At 48.1% G+C, this 27,480-nt stretch overlaps 1 protein-coding gene across 2 annotated transcripts in view; it reads right to left on the reverse strand.

The window, feature by feature from the left end:
• Positions 1 to 320: 320 nt before the first annotated feature.
• ZDHHC14 (zinc finger DHHC-type palmitoyltransferase 14) overlaps positions 321 to 27,480 on the reverse strand; it is a 279,591-nt gene continuing 252,431 nt past the window's right edge. The window contains exons 7-10 of one of the 2 annotated variants that reach the window (XM_065931061.1): positions 27,318 to 27,420; positions 25,956 to 26,065; positions 19,989 to 20,091; positions 321 to 4,955 (exon numbers count right to left, since the gene is read on the reverse strand). In XM_065931061.1, coding sequence (XP_065787133.1) covers positions 4,557 to 4,955; positions 19,989 to 20,091; positions 25,956 to 26,065; positions 27,318 to 27,420 — 715 coding nt within the window. In that variant the 3' untranslated portion in view covers positions 321 to 4,556. The remainder of the gene's footprint in view (positions 4,956 to 19,988; positions 20,092 to 25,955; positions 26,066 to 27,317; positions 27,421 to 27,480) is intronic. The other variant, XM_065931062.1, reaches the window with a different exon arrangement.

A 27,480-nucleotide genomic window follows, 5' to 3' on the forward strand; every position in this document is an offset into this window, starting at 1 on the left:
AATTCCTGGTTTTTATAGGATTGAAAAAATAATTTCAGTGGAGGCCATTTATCTAGTTTTGTGGCAGCTACAAATTCGGTTGCTCCAAAAACAATCCAATCTCTGACCTCCCTATTATTTTGAATGCCTGGATTAATGTACTAACTACTTGAATTGAAAATCCATCTTGGCTGTATTATCAGGACCACATACAAAGGGCAAGTAGACAGGATTTACTGGTTTACGAAACTGTTAGCATCTTTGACATTTATTTGCAAGAAAACGGCGCTCCAGCTTATTTAATATTTCAATGATAACTTAACCTTGTAAGACAGAGCGAGACATTTCAAGAGAACAAATGAGAGGCAGTTGTTTTTTTCTTTTTTAACGAGGTAACATGGAAAACAACATTCAATGACTCATGCATGTCTCCTGGGCAGGTGCAGGGACCAGAAGGATTAAGAATTCATTTGAAAGGCTCTCTCATTTGACACATGCAAGACACATAGGTACTTAATAAAAAATGTAAACATTGATTTGATTTAGGCTCAGCTTCAAAACAGTGGTAAGGCATTAATCAGAAAAGTATATTTAACATTTATTCCCTTTATCCTCTATCTCTTACCTGATCAAGAACTAAGTGGGCTAACCAGTGTGGATAAATGAAAGGCAACTAACTTTGGAAATATTCTGTATACTGTTAGCCCAAACCCCTGATGCCTTTCAGTTAACTTAAAAAACTGTAAGCCAAGGCAGAAAAACACAGGGTTCCAGGTGAAGAGGGTGCTTTGGGGGCTGAGCTCTAGAAAAGGGCAGTAATGTTACAGAGAATCATTTGTGGGGTGGGGGGCTGGGAGGCTCTGAGACTCACAGAGGGGCTGGTCACCAGCTCTGCACCCCAAAAGGCTGTGACAGGGACCCCAAGTAGCTTGAGTTCCAGTACGTCCCTGGAGATGCCATCACAAGCCTCAGCATCAAGAACGCCACTGCTAGTGTTGGCAAATCCATTTTTCTTGGGGTTGAATCAGGGCATGAAGAGTTAAGGGGCTTTCAAAGCCACAGAAAGGGCTTGACCCCCTCAGGTCTCCTAATACAGGGGTTTACTAGAACCTGGCTCCTAATATGGGGTTTGCTTCTCGTTTTGAACCCCAGTCAGCATCCTAAACACAGTAGGGGAAGATTGCAGTGCACTTGGCGGAGCTGGGAAGAGCTCCGAGAACATCCTTCCTTGGTGCTACTCTGGACCAGAACAGGTATTTGGCATTTTTGCTGGCTCAGGGTGAGAATGTGCCATCCTTCTCACAGGCTGAAATGATTAAACCTGAAAGCTGGAATGAGCATTTTTGAGTGAGCACAGCACAAGCGCTGAGCTGACTCTCCCCAGGCACAGTGACAGGTCACCATGCCCTTTCAGTTGCAGGCTATTAGCTGCTCTGGTATTCCATCCCATGGCCTTCCTGGGAACCAGGGCGTTCAGGCTAAATCCAGCCTTCACATGCCTGAGAAGCCTGAAGCACCCGAGCCCTCCTGGAAGGATGGAAGCAGATGAATTTTTAAACAACAAAATGAGTGTGTACGTGAGTGTGTTTGAGAACGGTCCAAGCTTTAATAGCATGGTAAAATATTTATCCTATATTTTATAGCTAGTATGCAATCAATCCATAACCCACTGACAGAATGTAGAAAGATCAAGGTCTATTCAGCCACAACTAGATGGAACTACTCAATATTAAATAGATTTATATGCAATCAGGTGATGGGAAATGCAGACCCATCACCGGGGAAATCAGTCTGCTAAAGATCAACCCTCCACCCACTGGGAAGAAGGCATCTCCTGGGAGCGCAGTTGTTCAACCTGCAGACACTCCATTCTTTTTCAAGCCACAGAGTGAAGGACTACGGGTGTCCCTCTGGTTTGGGGGTTGAAGAGGTTAATTGTCTTAGCAAATCGACCCATTCAAGTTCGTCTTCCTCTTGGATCCTAGATGGGTGTCACCAATATCTCCAATCCCCTCTTTGATAAGCGATATCAGTGTGTACAGGGGATGGGCTTGAAGGTGGGATTGACATTAAATAAAGCAAACATGCCTTATGTAGAGAAAAGTGAGTAAGGATCCTTGCTCCGTGGACTTTTTCCTAGTGACGTGGGAAGAGGACTGGTCATGGGAAATTGCGATCATTGAATCACAGGATGTTAGAGATGGAGAGGCCATTGTCTTTTCCTCCAGGTGAAGAAGCCGGGAATGGACTTGTCCACACAGAAAGCAGTGAGAACTGAGCCACCTTTCTCTTCTCACCAGGTCCAACTCTCTCCTGGGTCTCTGGTGAGCAGACAGAAGGAGGCAAAGAACAGAGAGAATTTGGGAAGTCAAGGAAGACACATTGACGTGCAATCACCTCTTGCTCACAAGCAGCGTCTGCAAGGAGAATTTCATGTGTGTTGATGACAGTGGGTGTGTGTGGCTGTGTAAGGAAGGACTCTGTCCCTGTGAGCATAAATTCCAAGTGGGTACAAGCTGTGAAGAGGCCCAGAAAATAAAAAATGGCCGCACATAATTTACCTTTCCCACTTTCTATTCATGTACGGAGTATGAAACATAAGAATGGTCCAAAGATTTGCTGCAGAAAATTACTGCTTCATTCGGGCTCATGTATCATCTAGAAGGGAACTCACTGGCTGCAGCTATTTTCAGCATAGATTATTTTTTTTTACCTATGAACAAATGACCTTATTCCAAAGAAGACTTGAAATTGTGCTTCTCTATTTCTTTCCTCTTTCCCATTTTTCTTCTATAAAAGGGCAACTCTTTCTCAGGAGAAACAGCCCTTTTCCATCAATGCAAATCATCCAGGGCTTCTGGTATCACTGATCAGTGCATCCTGCTTTCATACGGCTGTAAGGAACAAGAGCACGACTTTGAACTTGAGTAGGTTTGCTTGTTGGGTTTATCATCTGGGAAGGACGGAAGGGGGTTTAGTCCCTGCAAAGTGGCTTCCCTCCTAAATGCAGAGCTGGTGCATTCCCTTCTAGATGATACACAAACCTGAATGAAGCAGTAATTTTCTTAATTCCATTCTGATTAGTGTCTGAATAAGAATGACAGTCGACATGATCCCCACCTAAAATAAGCCAGTTTCTCCTCTCTGTTGACAGCTTCACCAGAATCTCAAGTTACCCTGAGCTCTGGCAACACTCAAACACAGCCCAGGGCAGAGCAGATGCCCCCAGCCCAGCTCTCTCTGAGCCCTCTCCCCTTAACTGGCCATAGATCTGCTATCGTGGTCCAATCTGTAAAAGGGGAGCAAATTCCGCTACAGCGTTAGTCACTCAGTTGTGTCCAACTCTTTGTGACCCCAAGGACTGTAGCCCGCCAGGCTCCTCTGTCCATGGAATTCTCCAGGCAAGAATACTGGAGTGGATTGCCATTTCCTCCTCCAGGGGATCTTCTCAACCCAGGGATCAAACCTGGGTCTCCCGCATTCCAGGCAGATTCTTTACCATCTGAGACACCAGGAAAGCCCCATCATCCCATGAATCCCCCACAATTCAAGAAGCTGGTTTTTTGACGGGGGACCATTCCTCACTAGAACTGCTTCAGTAAAGCCGCACTCTCTGCAGGCCGTCTGGGTGGTGGTGGTGTCATGTCAGCTGAGAAGGATAACTGTACACAGATCCAAAATAACAGAGGACGTCATTTTATTGGCTGTCCACAGGAATTTGGTCACACAAGGAGGTGAAGATTGCGGCGGTGGGTGTGTGCACCACAACACCTCAGGTTAACTACTGAACAGAAGGTTAACTGATATTGGATAGGATAAAACCCGCCCCTCCGCGGCCCAGGCGCCACCTACTCATGTAGAATTAAGCTGAAGAAGCTGGCGAGGACGGCAAGGCCCACTAGCCTTGGTCTGTTGCACCGTCTTCCCATAAAACAGCACTTGAGAATTCACGAAATTTAAAAAAAAAAAGAAGAAAAAAGAAAAGCAGCAGCAGTTCCCTTCCAATACCATCACCACCGAGCACAGACGGGAGCGTGGCATGCAGTCCACATCTGGTCGGGTTTTTTTTTTCCCTTTTTCAAATTAACAAATGGAATGGCATGTCTATTTCAGATATTAGTAGCATAACACTTAAGTTCAACCTCAGTCCGTCCACAAGGGTCCCAAACCTTCTGTTACCTGGACCGGAGCAGCAAGAGGAGCCCCCCAGGGGGCCCTCCTCTCCTCCCAGACTCTGCTGGGGGTGGGGGTGGGGGGAGCTCCCGAGGCTGTCTCCCTCCCCCACGGCCCACCCTTCATATTCCAAACGCCTGAAAATAGTCAGGTCTCTTTTCATGGTTAGCAAAGCCGGTCAGGGTGGGGAAGGAAATTCAAATGAAACCAAGCTGTCAGCCTTCGAGGTCCTGCCCGCCTGGGCCCTCCGATTTCTCTCCCAAGGAGGGGTCTTCCTACCCCAGGGCTTACAGCTCCGCCCGCCACCCGCGCACTGGGTCACGCGGCGCGGGATCGCGGTGAGGGCGCCGGGTCTGCCGCTCCCACGGTGGGCAGCACCCCCTGGGCGGGCCGGGGCCCGGCGATCACACGGAGCTGAGCTTCACCAGGCCGCGCACCGAGTCCTCGTGCAGGGAGTCCTGGCTGGCTAGGCCCAGCACGTGCATGGTGCGGCTGTGAGCCAGCGGGCTGCCCGCCAGCATCGTGGGCGGCGAGGGCGCCTCGTCCGGGGTCAGGAACTGGTGCGCCACGTGCTCGTCTTTCAGGGGCAGGATGTCTGTGAGCGCGGCCTCGGCGGCGAGGTTGGGCATGGAGGAGGGCGGCGTGGGCGGCCCGAGCGTCAGGCTGGCGCAGGGCGTGCCCAGGCCCGGCTTCCCGGGCAGGTGCAGCTCGTCGCTGGTGAGGCTGGGCTCGCTCTGCAGCAGGGGCGTGGCCGCGGCCTGCAAAACGAATTTGGTGCTCTGAATGCACTGGTCTTGGTCGCACTGGAGAGCAGCAGGGAGCCAGCAAAGAGGAGGCGAGAGATGGCAAGGGGGTGGGGGTGGAGGGGGAAGGGGACACAGAGGGCAGGAGGGGGCGGGATGCGAGAGAGAGAGAAACCCGTTAGTGACATCTGCGTCAGACAGGGCGGAGAGCGTGCGCAGCAGCCCGGCTCCACGTGGAGGCTCCTGGAATCTGAATAGCCGCTCAAACTAACAGTCACCCACGGGGACCTGGGGTGGAGGGTCCCAGCCACCGCCGGCTGGATGCTCCGGCCCCTGTTTGCAGGCAGGCCCTAACTTAAAAACAACCCCGGGGACAGAAGCACAGGCTTTGGGCACCTGCCAGTGGGCTGAGGTCCATGCGGCTCCTATGCTGAAAACCACGGTTTACCCACATTGTTTTACAAATACAGGCCCCTGGGACTTCCCTCCTGGTCCAGTGGTTAAGACTCTGTGCTTGCTCACAGTGCAGGTGGGCCTAGGTTCTATCCCTGCTCAGGGAACTAGATCTGGCGTGCTGCAACTAACCCCAGCACAGCAAACAAACAAACAAACACACCAAAACACAACAGCAAAAAAACAAAGAACACAACAGTAAACAAACAAACAAACAAACAACAACCCCCCCTCCCCCCGGGGCTGGTACACCCATGCTCCCAGCAGCATTATTCACAATAGCCAAAAGGTGGAAGTAAGTGTCCATCAACAGAAGAAAGGATAAACAAGATGTGGTCTATGCAGACATGATGAAAGTGAAAGAGGAGAGTGAAAAAGTTGGTTTAAAGCTCAACATTCAGAAAACTAAGATCATGGCTTCTGGTCCCATCACTTCATGGCAAATAGATGGGGAAACAGTGGAAACAGTGAGAGACTTTATTTTGGGGGGCCTCTGAAATCACTGCAGATGGTGACTGCAGCCATGAAATGAAAAGATGCTTGCTCCTTGGAAGAAAAGCTATGACCAACCTAGACAGTGTATTAAAAAGGAGACACTACTTTGCCAACAAAGGTCCGTCTAGTCAAAGCTATGGTTTTTCCAATAGTCATGTATGAGTTGGACTATAAAGCTGAGTGCTGAAGAACTGATGCTTTTGAACTGTGGTGTTGGAGAAGACTCTTGAGAGTCCCCTGGACTGCAAGGAGATCCAACCAGTCAATCCTAAAGGAAATCAGTCCTGAATGTTTACAGGAAGGACTGATGCTGAAATTCCAATACTTTGGCTACCTGATGTGAAGAACTGACTCATTGGAAAAGACCCTAATGCTGGGAAAGATGGAGGGCAGGAGGAGAAGGGGACGACAGAGGATGAGATGGTTGGATGGCATCACCGATTCGATGGATATGAGTTTGAGTAAGCTCCGGGAGTTGGTGATGGACAGGGAAGCCTGGAGTGCTTCAGTCCATGGGGTCACAAAGAGTTGGACACGACTGAGTGACTGATCTGACTGACTGACTGACTGACTGATACAGACATGGAGTATTCTTCAGCTGTAAAAAGGAAGGACATTCCGACACATAGTGTGACGTGGATGAACCTTGAAGACATCACCCTCAGTGACATAAGCCAGACACAAAGGAAAACTGCTGCATGAATCCACTTATCGGAGGCACCTTGAGAGGTCTAGTAGGATGGGGGCTTCGGGGGTCTACAGGGAAAGGGTTGGGGACTTTCCCTTTGATGTACTGAGTGTTGCTTTGCAAGAAGAAAAGTGTTCTGGAGATGAATGGTAGTGAGGGTTGGATAACAATGTGAATGTGCTTAATGCCATTGAATCGCACACTTAAACATGGTTAAAAGGGCGCATTTTATGTATGTATATTGTGCCACACACACAAAAAAGAAAAATGCAGGGACAACAGAAGCCCCTGAGGGCCTGATCACACTATTTGTAAAAGCCTGAAAATTCCTTACTGCTAAGTTTTCATCAGCTTCAAGAACCGTTAACTGAGCTGTGGTTTTTGTTTTTTAAACTGTGAAAGAGAATGCCAGCATTTTACAAAATATTTCCTTTTCTTTTAAATGTTCTTAAATCTTAATCCTGTTGAGCAAAGGAAATCATGGGAACACATTTCTAGCAGGGGGAACGTGGGTCTCTGATACCTCTGAAACCCTTCCCTTGAGCTGTGGGCAAGTTTCAGAGTAGCTAGAAGAGACTTCTCGTGACTGGAGATCTTGAACTTGAATCTGTGTGGTGACCCAGTGTGTTTCTGGAGCAAGTGTGGCTATTAGGGGAGCGTATCCTGATAACGTTTCAAGCAGGAAGCCAGGCACTCCACTACTTCTGCGGAAGTTCGTACAACAAACACATTTCTCCTCTTTACATATGCATCTCATGTGAGTGGGCGCCTTCTTCAAGACTTTACGGATTAAAGTAGGTGATGGGATGGGATTTGGGACCGGCGTTGTCTGACTGCAAACCCCTTTCCACCACTGCACACTGGACAGCTAACAGGTGCTTAATGAATACTGCTTGTCTATCATCCCCACTCCCTTCATTCGAACTCCAGAGTTACCGTCGAATCACGTACTCGCAGCTTTGTGTCGAATCACGTACTCGCAGCTTTGTGAAGGAGGAGATTTGGCTTCTTCCTGCCCAGAGACACAACTAGAACTGCCATCACTCACTCAACCTCCGTACACAGAAGCCACTCAGATCAGGTAAAACACAGGCTTCAGGGGAAAAAAAAGAGTTTCTCCTGAAGTCACAGTTCTTTCATCCTTTTGCTCCGGTGTGTGTGTATGTGTGCATCCTTCCTAGCCAAATGGGATTCTTTCTAAAATCACAAGTGGTAGGCCATCCCCGAGCTGGCCCCCCACCCTCCATGAGGGGGAGAGAAGAGACACAATCAATACAGAATTTGCAGGTTTCAGAAGTTCAAAGACCTTGCTTCCAGACAAGAATAGGGCTCAAGATGGAGCTTTAAGAAGGGAAAGCAAATCTCAGGCAAGAGCCTGGCTTTTCTATCACGGCTTCATCCCAGCCAAGGGAACTTCAAAAAGAGGGGTGGAGGGGCTACTCGGATGAGACAGAAATGCCACTAAAACATGCTAGAAAGAGGCTGACTGTCAGGCGTTGAGCCCTTTAGAGTCTGCATCCCCACTCATCACCTGAACCTTTTGCCACAGCAGCGCTTATGCAGTGGGTGCAGCTTTCTCTGCTCCTGCGGGGAGCTGCAGCTTCGGGCAGGGACCCGCCCCCCCATTGGAGGGACAGCCATGGGGCTGTCGGGGAGGCAGACAGCTTGGGGCCCCTCACGGCCTCCGACGCTGTCAGTTCTGTTCAGCTCATCAGCTCAGTCTTGACAGAGCAGAGGCAGGGAAGGGCAATCTTCCTGATGAAACATTCATCTCCTGAAAACTATGCCGGGGTTCTGAATATATTGTGCTTTGCAAAGAACATGTTATGAAAAATCCCACTAGTGTCCTGGCTGATGGCGACGGCTCAACTTCCGTGCCGCCTCCGTTTCCTAGAGCTCAAACTCGGCCTCTGAGCTGGCCACCCCCTGCCTGAGACCCCGAGGCTGAGATGCTGCCCGAGTCAGGCCACTTTCTGGATGATGGAATCTGGTTCTCAACTTTTCTTTCTGGAAAGCCCTCATTCATCCTAAAACCTCTGTCCCCACAACACCCCCAGATCTTGAGAAAGATGAAATTCCAAGTAGATTTGGTCGTCTCTGCGGACCTGAAGAAAGCCTTTTATTAAAACATTGAAAACTGATTGGCAAATTCTGTTTTAGGGGTCAGCCCAAGTACTTGTGACTACTTCTTCCAGACTCACAGGAAAATATGTCAGAGGTCTGAGCTAGAGGAAATATCCAAGGTCAAGTCGCACAAGGGGAGGGAGAGGCGGGCTCCCTAATCTCTTTACCTCTTCCTTCCCGTCTCTCCCATCAGGCACCTTTCCCTTCCCTGGTCATGCCTTTCCAGCCATGCTGCACAGCAGAGCTCATGGACATCCATCAGAAAACCCTGGGATGAAAAGGGTTGCCAACTGTGGTCTGTTAAGCTCTGGAGAGTTCATATTCACTGGGAAGTTGATGTGAAGTTTGAGGGGTCCTCTGAGAGTTTACCTAAAGCAGCCCTGTGCTGACTTAGACGAGGCACCTGCCAAACAGCACCAACTTAAACTGATTTTGCCTGCTTAAATAGATTGTTGATTTAATCAAAGAAAATATTTACAGAGACAGCACTGTGCATATGCACGAATGGGAACCCATGTCCCCGGGCTGACCCTGGAACCAGGAACCTTCAGTTTATGGAACCCACAGAAGCGTTGCCACTGGAGGCCTGTAGGACTCGAGAAGTCCTTCAATAAGGAAAACCTGGTTTCCAGCAGCACTCGCGGCTTGTGTGGGCTGACTCAAGACCAATCGACCAGCTTCCAAGTTTGAAATTCCCCCAACCCCTTTCATTTTCGCCCCCAAACTGGATGGAGGAGATAGATTTGAGTCCTCTCTCCTTGCAGGTCAACCTTTCGATAAAGTTCTTTCTTTCTTCAAAAACTGGTGCCACAGTCTTGGCTTCTTTTGTACCTTGGGCATCGATCCCTTGCTAGGCAACACCAGGAGGTGGTTTACTCTGAAGCTATGAGCTTAAGTTCAGGGCCTCTTGTTGGCTTGTTTTCCAAGGCCTTACTTGTTTTGTTTTGCAAGTTGGTTTCTTTTTCTTCAAAAGAGCTTCAGATTGCATGACTCAGGTGCCTCCAAACCTGGGTCGTTCCTGCATATGTCTATTGATGCTTTCCTGTGGCCAAACCCACAACATGTTAAAACTGTAGCCAATCTGTGCTCAGCCTCATGCTGAAAGTGCTCTCTGATTTTCCAGGGGTGTAGCTTAAGGACTTCAATATGTGAAAGAAAACATGTCGCCTAAACCATTTAATGTTTTTCAAAAATCGAAATGTCACAAATGACTTTTCAAAATGACTGTTTTGAATGCTGACTTGTATTTGTATTATCTGATGTAATCACCTCTTCTACAGGGATTTGTTTAAATATTTTAAAAGATGACTGTCTCCCGGAGCCTGTTGTGGCTATTTCCCTTGCTATGGGGACTGCTTTCATGTTAATGTTGAACTTACTCTCTGTCCCCTCCCCTAGTTTCCCTTGTGACCAGCCTCTATCAGTGAACACACACACTCTCATTGCTGGGACCTGCTTGAACCTTAGTGTCTAAATCCTGCTGTAACCCATGATTTTGAAAACCGTTTGCCACATTCAAACTGACTTCTGTTTAGAAGACCAATTCCCATTAGGGGGTGCCCAGGGACCAGGCCTTCTTCCATAGGATACTGTCCGTATAAATTTCCTCTCGGCATGTAATAGGGTAATAACGTGGGTTCCAACCAAGGAGAGGGTGATGCCTCTCCCCACTGGAATTCATAATTCTCATGATATTAACTTTGCATGTTTTGAGCATCTTCTTAGAAGAAACTCGATGACTAGGGGACATCTGATTTAAGAAAGAAAAAGTCCAGCCTTTTCCTCATGGTGCACACTGCCAGAATCCCAAGGAGAATGGGCTGATAAACTTTCATGGTTGTAATTCCTGTGTGAGAACTTCAAGGGAGAAAATGGCCAATATTTTCAGGGTTGCTGTGAAGATGATCCATGAAAAAATGTCCTTACACCTCTGCCTTTTTTTACCTTTGTTTCTAATCCTTACTGGCCCATTTCCTGTTGATTTTTCTATTTAATTTTCTTTCTCTCTGGTTTCACCAACTCTCTCCTCCTCTTTCCTTCTCCATCTTTCCTCTGTTGACTTCCCACCCACTTTATTGCCCCTCTTCTCTCTTTTGTCTGTTTTTCTTCCCCTCCCTCTGGCACCACCGACTCAATGGACATGAGTTTGGGTAAACTCCGGGAGTTGGCGATGGACAGGGAGGCCTGGGGTGCTGCAGTCCATGGGATCGCAAAGAGTCGGACACGACTGAGCGACTGAACTCAACAACTCTTTTCTCTGACCTTTTTACGCCACCAACCCGCCTTGCTGGCTGTTTATCTGAGGACTCTTATCTTCAACCAGTAGAGGGAGCCATCCCTGCTCACTTTTTTCTCTCACTCCTTGGAGTAGGGCTGATAGTCCAGCATTAACACCAAGAAGCCATGAGGTATATTTCAATGTATCTAACCAGTTATATAATCTTAAGGAAAAACAACCAAGCAGCCAGAGATTGGACAGTGACAATCCATCATCAAGAAGAGGAAATTGAGAAACTCCTGCTTTCATTCCAAAAAAACACTTTAAAGGTTGACATTTATGAAATACTAGGTTGAACCCTATGAAATTGCCATTTTTTTAGGGCAAAAATCATCCAAATGCTGACTACTAATAGAATAGAAACCTGACTGCTTGTGAGAATGTCTACGGGCAGACCCTTCTGTCGGCAGCATAAAACTAATCCTGTCCAGAGTGCTGGAACATTTGCTGTGGCTGCAGGAAGTCCCTGACAGCTGGCTGATTTACTGTCTAAACGAAGCGCTGGCATCTAACTTGCAATGAACTGTATCGTTTCAGATGTTCGGATGTCACACACATTATCACTTAATGTTAGAGTTTAAAATACCATAGAGATAAGTTATTTTTGTTTCTGCAGATTTTCAAATAAAATTGCTCTTGCTGGCATACATGTTATTTTACTCTGGCTGACTTCTTGTCTGAAATAAACCTAGCAAACAGATTAAATGCTGCCAAACCCAAAGCTAGGAGTTTTCTAGATGGTCTCCAATAAGAATTAAGAATAAAGGAAATTATTTACTTCTTTTGCTCCAATTCTGTCAAAAGTATTAGCATCAGGCACTGGTTATTTCTGCTTGGCTGTGAAGCTGTGTTCTGGGGTCTTATGAATGCTCATTTACTTTAATAAAAACACTATCAGTTTCTAAAATTCACCTAAAATGTAGGTTAGGAGGAGTTCTTCATTTTTATTCTCTTTTAAAATATTATCATTTATGTTTGCTCAAGTTATTTTTCTCTATCATATTTGAACTTTCAGACTATACACAGAGAGGTATCCTGTGAGACCAGTTTAATAAATCTTGCAACTGCCAGCTTTAATTTGTTTTGATATTGGATGAAGGGGATTTAACAATGAGGTTAATTATGGCTGATTCATGTTGAGGTTTGACAGAAAAACAACAAAATTCTGTAAAGCAATTATCCTTCAATTAAGAAATAAATTTATAAAAAATAAAAATTAGTTTAAGTAAATATAGCAAATGATTTAAAAAAAAAATAGTCCAACAGTTATGTACTATGTTACTATCTTTGTGTTTAGCATATGATCTGAAAGGATCTTTGTAGCTACAAGTGCCAGCTTTAAACAAGCTATGACCCTGATGTAATATAGAACTTAAATTATTTGACAATCAGATGAGATATGCATGCTAAAATAAGGTAATAATAAATGCCAATAATAAGGAAAGTAGGAATAATGAAAATATGATCTTCAGTTGGCCCTGGGGTTATGTGCATGAAATTCTAGCATGGGCTCCTCAGAAACTCACTGGTATTCATATGACAAGGGCTACACTTGGGTCATATGCATCATTTTAATAATTTAGATGTCACTGCATTACTTCTTTTATGTTTTCCTTCTTGGGAATCTGTAGTAGAGGGAAGATCACTTAGGTACTAACTAACCATCTCCATTCCCCAATTATGTGAGATGGTAAGTTAACAGTGAATTGTCCCATTTTTGAGATGCTAAGTTAGACCTCAGTGGGTACTCTGATGACAGGTATCTGTCAATATTTACCTGATTCGCCAGCCCTGCAACATCAGTATGTTCTTCTAAGACTTGAAGCCTTTACCTTCACCTTCTGAAATAGTGCAATTTCCCTGGGAGCACTTTTCCTATCATTTGAGAAATGCCTTTCTGATCTAGACTTTAATAACAAAACAGCTGGCCAAAATTTGGCCTGAGACACCTAGAATCTCTCTGCAAAGGAACATGCCAAGTCTGGTGCTAAATATAAAGTCTCCAAATGTTCCTCCTTTCTAGGTGAGCACTAGAAATACTTCTAGGTCAGAGCAATCATGTTCCACAGCTAAATCAGTATTTACTGTTGATGGAGTGGGGAACAAAATTGTGTGTCTGGGGAATATGGCAGTGTCTGATCACAGAGATAAGGCTTCTATTCCCAGGAATAGTGGATAACCTCTACTGGACTAGTAATCCCTCTGTGTACAGGACATATACAAAACTGGCCAAAATATGGGAGGCAAATATTTTTCAACAGGGCACAACAGACAATGCAAGGCTGCGATCCCTGAAAGGGAAGAAACTCACAGGCGAGCTCCACAGTCAAGCAGCCCTTCCCTTGGGGAGAATTTCCCCACCATGGTACAGGCTGAACAGAATACAGAAGTTATTCTGAGTAGAGAAAGCAGAGATCAGATTGTCAGAAGCTTAAGCAGCTGGATCGGTAGGGCAGGGCATCACAGAAGAGGATGCTGTGCAGAGAAGGGGGCCAGAGATGCCAGTGAGGGTCACCCCTGCAAGTTTGTAGCCAACAGCCGTGCTGCCCATGTGCAAGATGAGTCCTCCCTCCTGTCTCCCTTCCCCTAAAGCCAATGAGACGGCAGCTGCAATGAGGCTGAGAGGCACATAGATAGTGCAAGTTGAGAAAGAGTGCCTGGGGCCACTGATCACATTAACACCCCCCAAACATTGTTAACATGCCTGGCATCCAGCTAGGGCATTCAGAAGGCTGCACCTTAGAAGTAAGACTCATACCCTAAACGGAGACCCAGGACCACCCCTAATGATGGAGAAGTCAAACCCTGACCAGGTCTTTGGGAGAGACAGAATTTGGAGGCTGAGCTCCCTCAAATTAGAGGGCCTGAGAAACATCTTGGACTGCCCATAAATCTGCATTAACAAAATATAAATCACACCTGTACAAGTTCAAGATGATTAGCCACTAACTGAACTGCTTGCTAAAACAAGGATCAACACTCTTCAGAAGACAACAAAATCTAGTCTCCACAAATATACTATCCAAAATGTATTCAATAAAATACCAATACACATATAAATAAATAGAAAAATGTAATCTAGGGTTAAGGAAAAAAGTGGACACCAAACCCAAGGTAGCCCAGATATGTTTAGCAGATACAGACTTTAAGCAGTATAATAATGTTCAAATATTATACAAAAATATGGCTTCAATGAGTAAACAGATAAGGAATCTCAGTACCGAAATAAAATTCAGCAGAGAAATTAAAAGAACCAAAAGAAAACTCTAGAACTAAAAAGTATAATAACCAAAGTGAAAAATTCTCTGCATTCACTTAACAGTATTTGGAGGGGGCAGGAGAAAGAATCACTGAACATGAAGATAAATCAAAAGAAATTATCTAATTTGAAGAACTGAGATAGAAAGTTTGAAGAAAAGTGCACAGAGCCTCAGGGACTTATCCTTTGGGGCAATGTCATCAAATGGTTTAACATAGGAGTAATTGGAGCCCCAGGAGAGAAAATGAGATAAGGCAAAATAAATAAATTAATAAATTGAAGACATAATAGGCAAAATGTCCCAGTTTGATGAAAAATGGTAACTTTCAGATCCAAGAAAATGAATGAACTCTGAGCAGTTTAACAGTGGAGATCACCCTTGGACTAGGTCAATAACTCATTTGGTATTGATGTTTCTACCTGGACAAACTGTCAAAACTTAAGACTAAAGTACTGTAAAATGGTTAATGCTTGGGGGAGCAAGGAAAAAAAGAGCTAATGTGTCATTGGTTAAGACTGGCATTTGTAACAGAAGAGAGGCTGAAGCTTCATAGATTTTTGCTTGGTCAAGTTTCAGGTCCGATTATGGAGAGGTTGCCTTCAGTCCCCCGCTGGTTTTGTGACCGACCACAGCAGATTTATCATCCTTCTGCATGGAAGGCCTGGCTGGAGTGGTTTTCCTGCCCTGGGAGGAACCTTCATGCCACTCTGTCCCATCAGAAGACCACGCACCTGGGATACTTTGGAACATAGTTAAGAAGAGTACTTTAAGGAGTTGGACTTCTACGGACAAAATATCAGCTTACCCACTGGTTAGCTATTTCACAAACTAGGCATCCCTGAATCTCAGTCTCATCAAAGGGGTGATTAGAATACTCACATTAGGTGGTTCTGTGAGGATTCAACGAGATGATAATGCATGCAAAGCACTTAACCCAGTGCCTGGCACACAGCAATCCATCTCTCTCTCTCTCTTTCCTTCTCTCATTTAACCAACAGTTACTGACTCCAACTACCATAGGAACTAGTCTAGACAATGGGGATATAGTGCTGAACAAACAGTATTAAACATTCAGTTATTATTATTATTGCTTGAAATGCTTTTAGTAAGGAAGTAACTGTTAGTCGCTCAGTCGTGTCCAGCTCTTTTTGATCCCATGGACTGTAGCCTGCCAGGCTCCTCTGTCCGTGGAATTCTCCAGGCAAGAATACTGGAGTGGGTTGCTATTCCCTTTTCCAGGGGATCTTCCCGACCCAGGGATCAAACCTGGGTCTCCTGCACTGCAGGCAGATTCTTTACAGTCTGAGCCACCAGGGAAGTCCATTAAAATGCTTTTAATAGAGGACACGAGGATTTCCCACCTGAGAAATCTGTATGCAGGTCAAAAAGCAACAGTAAGAACTGGACATGGAACAACGGACTGGTTCCAAATCGGGAAAGGAGTACATCAAGGCTGGATATTGTCACCCTGCTTATTTAACTTAAATGCAGAGTACATCATGAAAAACTCTGGGCTGAATGAAGCACAAGCTGGAATCACGATTGCTGGGAGAAATATCAATAACCTCAGATATGCAGATGACACCACCCTTATGGCAGAAAGTGAAGAAGAACTAAAGAGCCTCTTGATGAAAGTGAAAGAGGAGAGTGAAAAAGTTGGCTTAAAACTCAACATTCAGAAAACTAAGATCACGGCATCTGGTCCCATCACTTCATGGCAAATAGATGGGGAAACAGTGGAAACAGTGACAGACTATTTTCTTGGGCTTCAAAATCACTGCAGATGGTGACTGCAGCCATGAAATTAAAAGACGCTTGCTACTTGGAAGAAAGGTTATGACCAACCTAGACAGCATATTAAAAAGCAGAGACATTACTTTTCCAACAAAGGTCTGTCTAGTCAAAGCTATGGTTTTTCCAGTAGTCATGTATGGATGTGAGAGTTGGACTATAAAGAAAGCTGAGCACTGAAGAACTGATGCTTTTGAACTGTGGTGCTAGAGAAGACTCTTGAGAGTCCCTTGACCTACAAGGAGATCCAACCAATCCATCCTAAAGGAAATCAGTCCTGAATATTCATTGGAAGGACTGATGCTGAAGCTGAAACTCCAATCCTTTGGCCACCTGATGCAACTCATTTGAAAAGACCCTGATGCTGGGAAAGATTGAAAGTGGGAAGAGAAGGGGATGACAGAGGATGAGATGGTTGGATGGCATCACCAACGTGATGGACATGAGTTTGAGCAAGCTCCATGAGTTTGAGCAAGCACACAGGGAAGCCTGGTGTGCTGCAGTCCATGGGGTTGCAAAGAGTTGGATACAACTGAGTAACTGAACTGAACTGAATAGAGGACAAGATCCACAATTAAAATCCATATATCCCTGAAATTTGACTTAAATTCCCTTCGATGTATAGATGATTGAAAACAGATCTTTTCTAGGAGTAGATATTGACAGAGGAGAGAGGCTGAGGGTAATGGGATGTGGAGTTGGTAAGCATATGGGAGAAAATCACCCTGCACACAGTCAGGATTGACGGCCCCAGCATAGCAAAGTGTAGGCTTGAGATCATGAACTGCTGGGGTCAAAGTGTGACGTCTGAATTGGTCAAGTTGACCGAAGTCCTCTGGGCCTCTGTTTATTAGTCTGTAAAATGGGGATAAAATCAGTAGTAGCCTCAGAGGGCCAGTGTGAGTTATATGAAAGCCTTGGAAGGGCACGTGGTAATGCTCCGGGCAGCTGAGGTGTGGGGTTCGGGGAACACTATGCCGCGTGAACATGATGGAACTGGAGGGAGGAGGGTGGGGCAGAGACACGTCCGCCTTCGTGTTCTGCTTGGGGCCAGCCTTGCCCATTCAGAGCTGTCTCCTCTCCCCTTACTCCCGTTAACACGGTACATACACCACAGGAGCCATAAAGAACAACGGAAATAATGAAAAGGCTCATGCTCTAGGGCCCGAGTGGCCTATAAATGCACAGAGGAATGGAGGGTTATCTGGCACAGTGATGGCGCCGCAGCCGGGATGACAGGCTCTGCACCGGAAGGACTCCTGAGCTCTTTCGCCAGCGCTGACCCCTCGGGCTCCCATCGCCGGGGGTGCTAACTCCGCCAGCCTGCACACCTCTGTGGTGGGCGCCCCACCCGCCGCAAGCGCTGCGTGTTGGGCATTTCCCCCTTGGGATGAGCGCGGGTTGCCTCCCGGCCCACCTTCCGGCCCCGGCTTCTGACCTGTGGGGCCGTGAACAACATGTCTCATTTTAGTCTCCTAAAGACCTTTCAGATCCAGCCTCCGCTGAAAACGTTCTGACACATTGGGGGCATTCCCCGCAGTAGGTAGGAGCCTCAGGGGCCCAAAAGACTTCTCCCAGCCTTAAGCCCGGTGGAAGCCTGGGTTTCTCCCAACACAGGCACCACGGGGAGACCGGAAGTGCAGGGGGCCCCAAGGCAGTTAACATTTAAATTTATCTGTCTGTGAGCAACTCGCTTTATAATTTGGTAATGATTTCCCTGTAATTACATGTGTGCTGGGGAATTCTTACGAAGTGAGAAAAACCCAACCTACAAATCATTTCTAAGAGGTAATGAAATTTTAATGAAAGCTAAGTTTGACAATTAATGAAGTTGACATATTCATGGGTCTCGCAGACATTAAACATTTATTAATTTTGATTTTGCTGTTTTCTTTTCGTGTTTCAGAGCTTAAAGTTCTTTCTTCGGGTCTTAAAACTTCTCATCGTCCTCAGAAAAGTACACAGATCCTTTGCCTACAGTGTCTAGTGGGCAAAATGCACGTGTCCTGTCTCTCGGCCCTGTGGGTTAATTTGAGCCTACCGAGGCCATCACTCCATGTCATGGCACCAAAGAGAACTCCTTTCCTCTTAGTTCCTGCTTCCACACTCTGGGTGGAGCCTTTTCTAGATATGATGGAATCGGGGGAAGGAAGGAATGAGTAAAAGAAGACAGGAACAAACTAAATATTTGTTTAGAACTTCCCTTAAGCAAGCCCCTGCAGGGGAATGTTTAACCAGCCCCAACCTACTGCATGCCAGGTCCTTTGTTATAAAGTGGTGATAGGACGAGGGTGAACATCATTACCCACTTCTTCATTGTATGGTTTACTGACTTAAGGCTCTCTGGATAAATCGACTTGCTGACATCATGCAGCCCTGAGTCAGTCACTGTGACCCCAGGCTCTCTGATCTTACATCCCACACTCTCTGCCTTTCCCCACCATGTCCAGTATTACTTAAATCTGCCTGTTTGCAAAGTTTTTCCTTCCACTGTCTTTCAGAATCATCCTATTCTATTATCTTCCCCCCGCCCCAGTGGTTATATTTTATTTTTTATAATTAAATTTATTTATTTTTTAATTGAAGGATAACTGTTTTTACAATATTGTGTTGGTTTCTGGGAAACTATTCTCTTATTCTATTAGATTGAGAAACTTGATTTGACCTGGTGGGGGCAGAATTGGCAGGGGCAGGTAGAGAGAAAGTTAGCAAAGGATAATAAATGTTGATTTTAAAAAATAATCTTCCAGTCTGTGAGATGAAATCAGATTAATAGCCCGATGATAGACATGGACACATGTTATGGTTTTTTTCTTTTTAAATGCCAAATGGAGTACTTCTAGGAAAAATAAAATAGATTCACATTTCCACTACTTCAAAGTGAATTTCTGCAAACCATGTCATTCCTTCCTAAGTATGGGGGAGCAGACCTCCCCCGAATTTTCTACACAGATGCCTGCAGGACAGCCCCCCTACCCCCAGGCATCCAAGGGGACCCCAAGTCCACATACTGAGATCAGATTTCCCCTAACTGGCACCTCGTTTGATATTTCCCGTTGGTGACTTGTGTGGTCATCTTGTGCCCAAGCTGACAGGCAGGGGGCATTCCTGGCTCCCCACACCCAGGCCTCCACACGGACTCCATCCCATTCCAGGATGGTCCTGGAAGGTCACTGCCTCTTTTCTGAACACACATCTGCCTTCCCAGTCTGTTTGTCATGGACTCTGTTGTGGGTGATTCAGATCTATAGACAGTGCTGGTGGCCACACTGGGTCCCTTCCAGAAACACTTCTGTAGAGAGAATTGCTCCCGATGGAGAGGCCGTGCCTTCCAGACCACTGAGGAATGTGAAGGCCCTGAGGGTCAAGGCCAGCCAGGCTGTGAGTTCAGGTGCCCATGGGAAGACCTGCCCTGGCCCCACCTCTCAGGTGGAGAGTGAAAACAAAGCACGTGTCTCCACCGTCACCAATGCCCGACACAGGCACCTCTCCGGAGACCAGCCCAGTCCGTTTTTTGCTGTCAATGCCCGAACAGGGTGTCTGATTCTCTGCACTAAGTCATGCAGGGCTGATTAAGATTTGGGCTGCAAGTGGGGAGAACTGGTGCCCGAGTCCCCCTCTGCACACTTAAAGAGGGGGTGGGGGAGTGGGTATAGACTGTGGCAAGGGGACAGCAGGGCACTCGGGGACTCTCCAGAGGCCCATCCTGCTTGGGCAGCTCTGCCTCGCCCTGGACAGCAGCCCGGCTCTGGGTGAGGGGGCTTTCCAGTCCAAGACTGGAGGCAATGTGTGAGTGCTCCTCCCACACAGCCCTGAACAAGCCGACCCCCCACCCAGCCCCGCTGCAGGTGGGCTGACCCTTCGGTGGACACTGCCTTCACTTCAAGCTTCCTTTCCCTCCCTGAGTCATGCACTTCCTAGGAAGCTGTCTAGGCAATTGGCCATTATGGGTCAGTGAACCCTGATGCGGGAGAGGAGCCCTCGCGGGGCGACCCGGGTCCTACCATGTCGCTCTGGGACTGTGTGGCCCCATATGCAGCCATCCCGTTGGAAGGCGCGGCTGGCTGCGGGGTGTCGGGCTGAATGTACCCTCTTCGGTCGATGAGGCTACGAGAGAACACAGAACAAGGCAGGAGACGGAGAGTGAATCAAAAGCTGAAAATGCCGACAACACTCTTTTAATTTCCATCCATCATTCCATCAGCAGCGCGTCTGAGCGCCGGCTGTGCCCACGTGGCACAGACCAGAAACCACACATCTGCTGTGCGCTGTCTGCTTCGCCGTCTCTATTTTTTGGTGCAGCCTCTGGCTTTTAACTGCCCAGACCCTCCACTGCCCTGCCCGTCTGCTGTCGGTCCTCTGAGGCCCCCAGCCTCTGCTCCTGACGCTTCATCTGCATTCTTCCCTCCTCGGCTCCTCTCAGCCCGGCCCGTGACCCTCCTGCTGGCCCACGTCCCTGTTGGCTGGGGTCACAGTGATCTATCTCCACCCACGTCTTCTCCAAGTTCCGAGGGAGGGCAGGCTTCATCTCGTCTGCCCCAGGGCACCCGCCCCGGGGCACCCTGGGCATCATGCTGGCTCCGCCTGTGCCCACGTGCGCCTGTTGTGGAGCGGAGGCTCTGCCACCCAGCAGACACTTGCTGATTGAACAAATAACACCGGGTCCTCGGTCTCCCGCAGACAAGTTTCCTGAGCAATCTGTCTTTACTCTATGGCCCGGTTGCCCAGGTGGGAGGTAAGGGTGAAGCTTACTTTGCCATCAAAAGGGTCGCCTGTTTCCCTCCCCGACTGAAGACTCCAAGATGACCTTGGGTCTCAAGGCAGAACTGCCAAGGGCGACTGGCAGTTCGGCTAGTAAGTGGGGCTCCCACCAAGGCCTCCCGTGGTGTGGGGGGCACCCTCCCGGCAGCCTCTGGGAGACGTCCCGAGCACACCCAGGTGCCCGCCTACTCCCCTTCGTGGGGCAGAGGCTGGGCGGCTAAAGGCTGCTCCAGGCGTCAGGTCTGCCCTTGGAAGACGGGGGTCATCGTGACAGCTGCCACCTCAGGTCTTCAAGAGGCAGACTGATGAGCCCTTAAAAAACACTTGTGGCAGGATCTCAAGTGGGACTCTGATTCAGTTTCAGTTAAATCCCCCGAAGGTTTAGAAAAAAATGAGAGGCAACAAGAACCTCCATCTGCCAAAAGAGTGGTGCTGGACCCCACGCAGGACCGTCAGAGGGGTTCTCTTAGCAAGTGTGCAGCCGTCTTCAAGGGTATCAGAGATCAAAGGTGAAATGGCATAGAAGGACATCTTGGGGAGAGGGGTCCCCAGCTCCCCCCAGTGATGAGATCCAGGGCAGAGGCTGGCGAGGTGCGGGCGGGGGCTGGGCACGGCCCCTGGGGGAGAGCCGGTGGAAGGCAGCTGGAAGGAGCGTGTTGGGGGTCAAATTGTCTGCCCCCCAAAAGGTATGTTGGAATCTAGCTAGCTCTGGTAGGGAGGACGGGGTGGAAAGTGTTAACTCTCGGGGAACTTTGAAGTTCTGATTCACTGAAATGACACTATTTTGGAGGAAATGAAAGTGCCCTGAGTCCTTTTTTTTCCCCCTCAACTGACAGGAGAAATTAAAGGACATGCAGAGGATTTCATCCAGGAGAAGAAAAAGAACTAGGTCATCAAAAGAGTCGGAAGGGACGAGAGGGATTATAGAAAAAGTGGTTCTGGGCCTGCTTCCTGCATGTTCAGCCTGTTTCAAGGGCCAGTCATGCCCCCAGGACTGTGACACTGACCCCTGGCCCAGGTCTCCTTCTGGGCCTCAGAAAGCCCTGAGAGCTTCCCTAAGCCCATCTCATCTCTCTCTTCTCTAAAAATTTATTTTATTTATTTATTTTTGACTGTGCTGTGTCTTCGTTGCCGCGGGGGCGTTCTCTCGGTGCGGCAAGCGGGGGCTACTCTTCCCAGAGGTGTGTGGACTTCTCAGGGGGCAGCACCAGCTCTAGGGTGCGCGGGGGCTTCAGTAGCAGGTGCGGTGCACGGCCTTAGCTGCTCTCTGGAATGTGGGAATCTTCCCAGACTAGGACCAGGGATCGAACTTGTGCTCCCTTTGGCAGGTGGATTCTAACCACTGGATACCAGGGAAGTCCTTTGTCTCATCTTCTGCCTTGCTTGCCCCCTGGGACTGCCCCCTCCCCCCGCATCACTCCCGCAGTTCCTCCTTTGACAAGCCGGGCTCTCCCCTTACCTCTGGGCCTTTGCACTTGCTGTCCCCGCTTTCCTCCTGTGATTCCTTTCCCCCAGCTCCTATGGTTCACACCTTACACCTGCTCCTCTGGGAAGCCCTCCCAGATGTCCCATGGGGCCTGCACCCCAACCCCATCACAGCCCCTCCCGCTGCTCAGACTTGTCCTTGATGGACCTTTTTATTGACATTCTCTAGGGGGCATCCCCAGCCCCCAGCCCAATAACAGTGGCCAAGAGAATTCTTACGGCCAGCTGACCCACAACACCAGCCCGTAGGGCCTGACACTGACCACATCCTGGGACTTTCTGCTTTTCCAGTCTTCCATTCTTCCTGCTGTTACGAGAATCCCTCCCCCCAAACCTGGCTGTCTCCACCCTGCTGCCCTGCAAGTAACAGATCGTGGGTCTTTGCCCTCGTGCTCTCTGGCTCTTGTGGGGAAACTTGAAGACACACGCTTCCTCCCTCATGAGCGCATTGTTGTACTGAGAACGCTTTAGAAGCATCTGTCTGGGGCACACGCTGCTGGGCACTCGGGGGGTCCTTAGCCCCTGTCTGAGGCAAGGATGCTGGGCACTCTGGGGGTCCTTGGCCCCTGTCTGAGGCAAGGATGCTGGGCACTCGGGGGGTCCTTGGCCCCTGTCTGAGGCAAGGATGCTGGGCACACTGGGGGTCCTTGGCCCCTGTCTGAGGCAAGGATGCTGGGCACTCTGGGGGTCCTTGGCCCCTGTCTGAGGCAAGGATGCTGGGCACTCGGGGGGTCTTTGGCCCCTGTCTGAGGCAAGGATGCTGGGCACATGGGTGGTCCCTGGCCCCTGAGGCGAGGGACACCGCTCATTCTACAGGCTTCTCTGGGATGCCGGTGAGACGCCCTGGCGCTCTTTGGGGTCCAGGGTTGGGTGAGGCAGGGCAGAGAGAAGAAAAGACCACAGGAGGGAGCAGTGAAGACAAGCAGCACCCCCCGCTTTCATCAGTTCCAGCTCTGGGAGCCCAGGGACCTATGACAGAGGGCAGCACCCAGCTTTCTGTGCAGACGCTGGAGCAGCCAAGCTTTTCCGAGTGGAGGGCCAGTCCTGAGAAATGCCCCTCTCCAGAGGGACTTGGATTGTGGAAAGAGTACAGTCCCAACTCGGGCAAACCGGATAATTTGATCCAGTTGTGGGAGTAATAATTTCAGCTACGACAAGATCTGATGTATAAACAATACAAAGCGGTGCCAAGTGCAAATCAAAGATTTGGGAACAAGAAAAGCGATTTGGACAAAACTGAGACTTTGGAATTCTTTTCCCAGATTCGGAGGTCTGCTTTAGAGACGACGAAAGATGCTTGTCCAGGTCTCTTTTGTCTCTTCTATCTTGTGTTTCCTGGCCTATCCCTAGTGTCCACAAATAAACACACGCCAGGAGGAAACAGTTAAACTGTGAAAACCCAAGCATTTCCAGAGAGTTTTTCTGGCCTGAAGAGCCCCGAGAGGGATTCCTGGGTGAGTCTAGTGCTCGCTTGGAGAGGGTGCCCTCCAGGCATGCCTGACTGTTCGGCCTGGGGTGGCCCTTCCATCTGAGCCCTTGACTGTTCCTTCTGCTGTCGCTACCCAGAGAAGACCTGGGAAGGACAGGTCGGGGGCCCCCTAACACCCCCAAATTCAGGACAAGTGTGGCACACTGGGCTCAGCTTTCTAGACACAAACTGGAAAATGATCAATTTCCAGTTACCCCATGACACCAGGAGCTATAAGGTACTGCCAATTAACAAGTGGCCTTGGAATATATGCTTGATATTCTTTGGGGGGTGGGGTGGGGAGGGGATCACTCTTCTTTCTTTAATGAAGTTTCACTGACTATCAAACCCAGTGTGCAATCCACGAGCACATGTCAGTAACGACTGGCCAGGGAGCTGTAGAGACAAGTGAAAGTGAAAGTCGCTCAGTTGTGTCCGACTCTTTGCAACCCTGTGGGCCATACAGTCCATGGAATACTCCAGGCCAGAATACTGGAGTGGGTAGCCTTTCCCTTCTCCAGGGGAATCTTCCCAACCCAGATCTCCCATATTGCAGGCGGATTCTTTACCAGCTGAGCCACAAGGGAAGTCCAAGTATACTGGAGGGGGTAGCCTATCTCTTCTCCAGCAGATCTTCCCGACCCAGGAATCCAACTGGGGTCTCCTGCATTGCAGGTGGATTCTTTACCAACTGAGCTATCAGGGAAGCCGAAAGTTGAGACAAACCAGCGGCTTTGTGGCTTCTCTCCATTTACACAGTTAGAGGTCAAAAGAGAGGAAGGCTTGGAAACTCATCCTAGAAACCTGGAAAACTTGCTCAGTAAATACTGTTGATGATTATTTGGCTAATCAGCTGGAAATAGTCTATATACCTGGGCGTCGTTCACAAAAAGTCTAGAGCTGACTGTGTTCTGCATAGTTCTGACACGGAGGCAGCAGGTACTAGCCGACACACGCGGGTTCTGATATCGGATGCCTAGGTCTGGGTCGGTCCTGACGAGGCAGCACTCCCTGGCTGTGTGATCTTGGGCCTGTTACTTAACCTCTGTGTGCTTCGGTTCCCTCTTCCACATAATGGGATGTCATAGTACCTCATAAGTACAGAAGGGCTTCCCAGGTGCTGCTAGTGATAAAGAACCTGCCTGCCAATGCAGGAGACTTCAGAGATGCCACTTGGATCCCTGGGTTGGGAAGATCCCCTTGAGAAGGAAATGGCAACCAACTCTAGTACTCTAGCCTGGAGAATCCCATGGACAGAGGAGCCTGGAGGGCTATGGGGTCGCAAAGAGTCGGACACAACTTAAGCGACTTAGCACATAAGTACAGAGTGAGGTTTTAAAAGTTAATCCATGTAAAGCACTTAGAACAGAGCGTAATGCTATTTGACAAATATCAGCCACGGCCATCGTTAACATGACTGCCATCTCACCATCCCCAGAGTCTCAGCTCCTTCAGCCCACACAGATCGCTCCCTCTGAACTATTCTAGCATGTCTATTCTGTATGACTCAGCTCTCACCACTTACTTCTCCAGGCTTTCTAATCACTTCCTCCACTGTGTCCCAGGTCCTTCTCTACAGCCCTCTGGGCATCACAGACCTTCAACATCTTCTAGTAATTCATGGGGGTCCCATGCTTCAGTTTCCCTATTTTGATCCTGAGGGGATTTTCCCAAACTTGACACAAATTTAGTGGAATGTTATGCCAAGCATATCACAACAAGTATAAAACAAGTCACATCTCTATTTCGTTAAGGCTGTGTCTCCGTAGCATGAGCAGAGAGCTGACCGGGCCGGCGGTCTCCACAGTGGCCGCCTGAGGCCTCTACTATAACACACAAGCTTCCCTGGGTCAACCCTGATGCTGGGAAAGATTGAAGGCAGGAGGAGAAGGGGATGACAGAGGACAAGATGGCTGGATGGCATCACTGATGCAGTGGACAGAGTGAAACTGAAAGTTGCTCAGTCATGTCTGACTCTTTGTGACCCCATGGATTATACAGTCCATGGGATTCTCCAGGACAGAATACTGGAGTGGGTAGTCATTCCCTTCCCTGGGGGAATCTTCCCAACCCAGGGACTGAACCCAGATCTCCTGCATTGCAGGCAGATTCTTTACCAGCTGAGCCATCAGGGAAGCACATAAGTTTGAGCGAACTCCGGGAGATGGTGAAGGACAGAGAAGCCCGGAGTGCTGAAGTCCATGGAGGTCACAAAGAGTCAGACACGACTGAATAACAAATGCTGTCTGAATCTTACCTTGGAGAGATTGGTCCACACAGCGCGACGCAGCAGTTTGTAAAGATGTTTCCGTAGCTGTAGGGGTTGTAATTTTCTTTACCTCTTTTATTTGACCAAGATCCTTTAATCTGAAAGAAAAGGATGGTCAGTGATACAGTCTGCCTCACACCAATGCCCCAGGTTGGGTCAATTGGACCATGAGAAGTCCATAAAGAATGCGATGGTCTTTACTCATTTCTTTAGCAGGAGAAACCAAGGTACTTTTCTCAAGGACAACTGGCATTTACTCTAAACTTGGAAATATCCCCAAACAGCAGGTCAGATCAGGGGGAGAAGTAGCATTCTCTGGGGAAAATAATCTATTTCCACAAGCTGGTACTTAAAGGCCAGTTCACATAAGCAAGTGGAGATCTTTTTTTTTTTTTTTTTTAAAACACCGTTTTTAAAGTCTTTATTGAATTTGTTACAATAATGTTTCTGTTTTATGTGTTTTGGGTTTTTTGGCCATTAGGCTTGTGGGATTTCAGCTCCCCGAGCAGGGCTTGAACCTGCATCCCTTGTGTTGGAAGGTGAAGTCCTAGCCACTGGACCACCAGGGATGTCCTGACGGTTTTCATATCACATTTAGTGTGATAAATAGTAATGTCATTAATGGGGTAACGTGCCTCCTCCAACTGCCCATTGATAGCCTGGATTCAGCTCCTAAATACTTCTGCAGAGTATTTCTGATGCTCTTAGTTACCAACCACAAGTAACTGTCTTAATAGTCTCTGAACTCATGCATGTCATCAGCACTGATTTTCCAAGTCTTCAAGGCAACCTGACTAATCCTGAGACATTTAGTTCAGGTACTGACAGAGACTTCTGCCAGAATCCAAATATTCGGAGCAGAAGGGACCAGGGTCATGACAAAACATTTTCCAACGTTAGGTGTTCTGGTTTTATATCTCCTCTCTGTTGGCATTAAATACAGACAGATAATCCTAGACAAAAGGTTAAATTTGGGGTCAGGGCAGTCGCCTCCCAAAATATAATGGAATCATTATCTGCGAGAAGTCAGCCTGCACCATCTCTCTTCAGTGGGGCAGAGTGGCAAGTTGCTTCCAAAACATTGCAAACGAACAGAGCAGAAGCCCACCTTGGGCCTTGGATTAGGACTCAGCCAGCCGCTCTGAGTATCTAAGTGGTGTGGTCAGGACAATGTGATGATTTCTGATAGAGAAATTGGAGATGGGTGTTGGAAAATGCTTCTCCCGCAGGCTCTTTGCTCCCAGGGGCTCACATCTGGAAAGGGAACTCAGAAGACCAGGCCGCCCCCGCCTCTTCTTTCTTTATTTCCCACAAAAGAACACGCCCGTGCCCCGCCCTGCAGGAACTTACGTCTTCGTTCGTGGTCTGGTTGGAGCTTATCAGGTACGTGTGGAAACCCGAGAGCCCCACGATGGACCAGACGGAGAAGAAGCAGACCACGGCCTCCAGCACAGTACCTGGAGTCAAGGAGGTGAGCTGGCAGCACCGTGACGTTCACAGGGCCCCAGGGCAG

The sequence above is a fragment of the Muntiacus reevesi genome, chromosome 3 (genome assembly GCF_963930625.1).
Source record: "Muntiacus reevesi chromosome 3, mMunRee1.1, whole genome shotgun sequence".
NCBI classification, from domain to species: domain Eukaryota; kingdom Metazoa; phylum Chordata; class Mammalia; order Artiodactyla; family Cervidae; genus Muntiacus; species Muntiacus reevesi.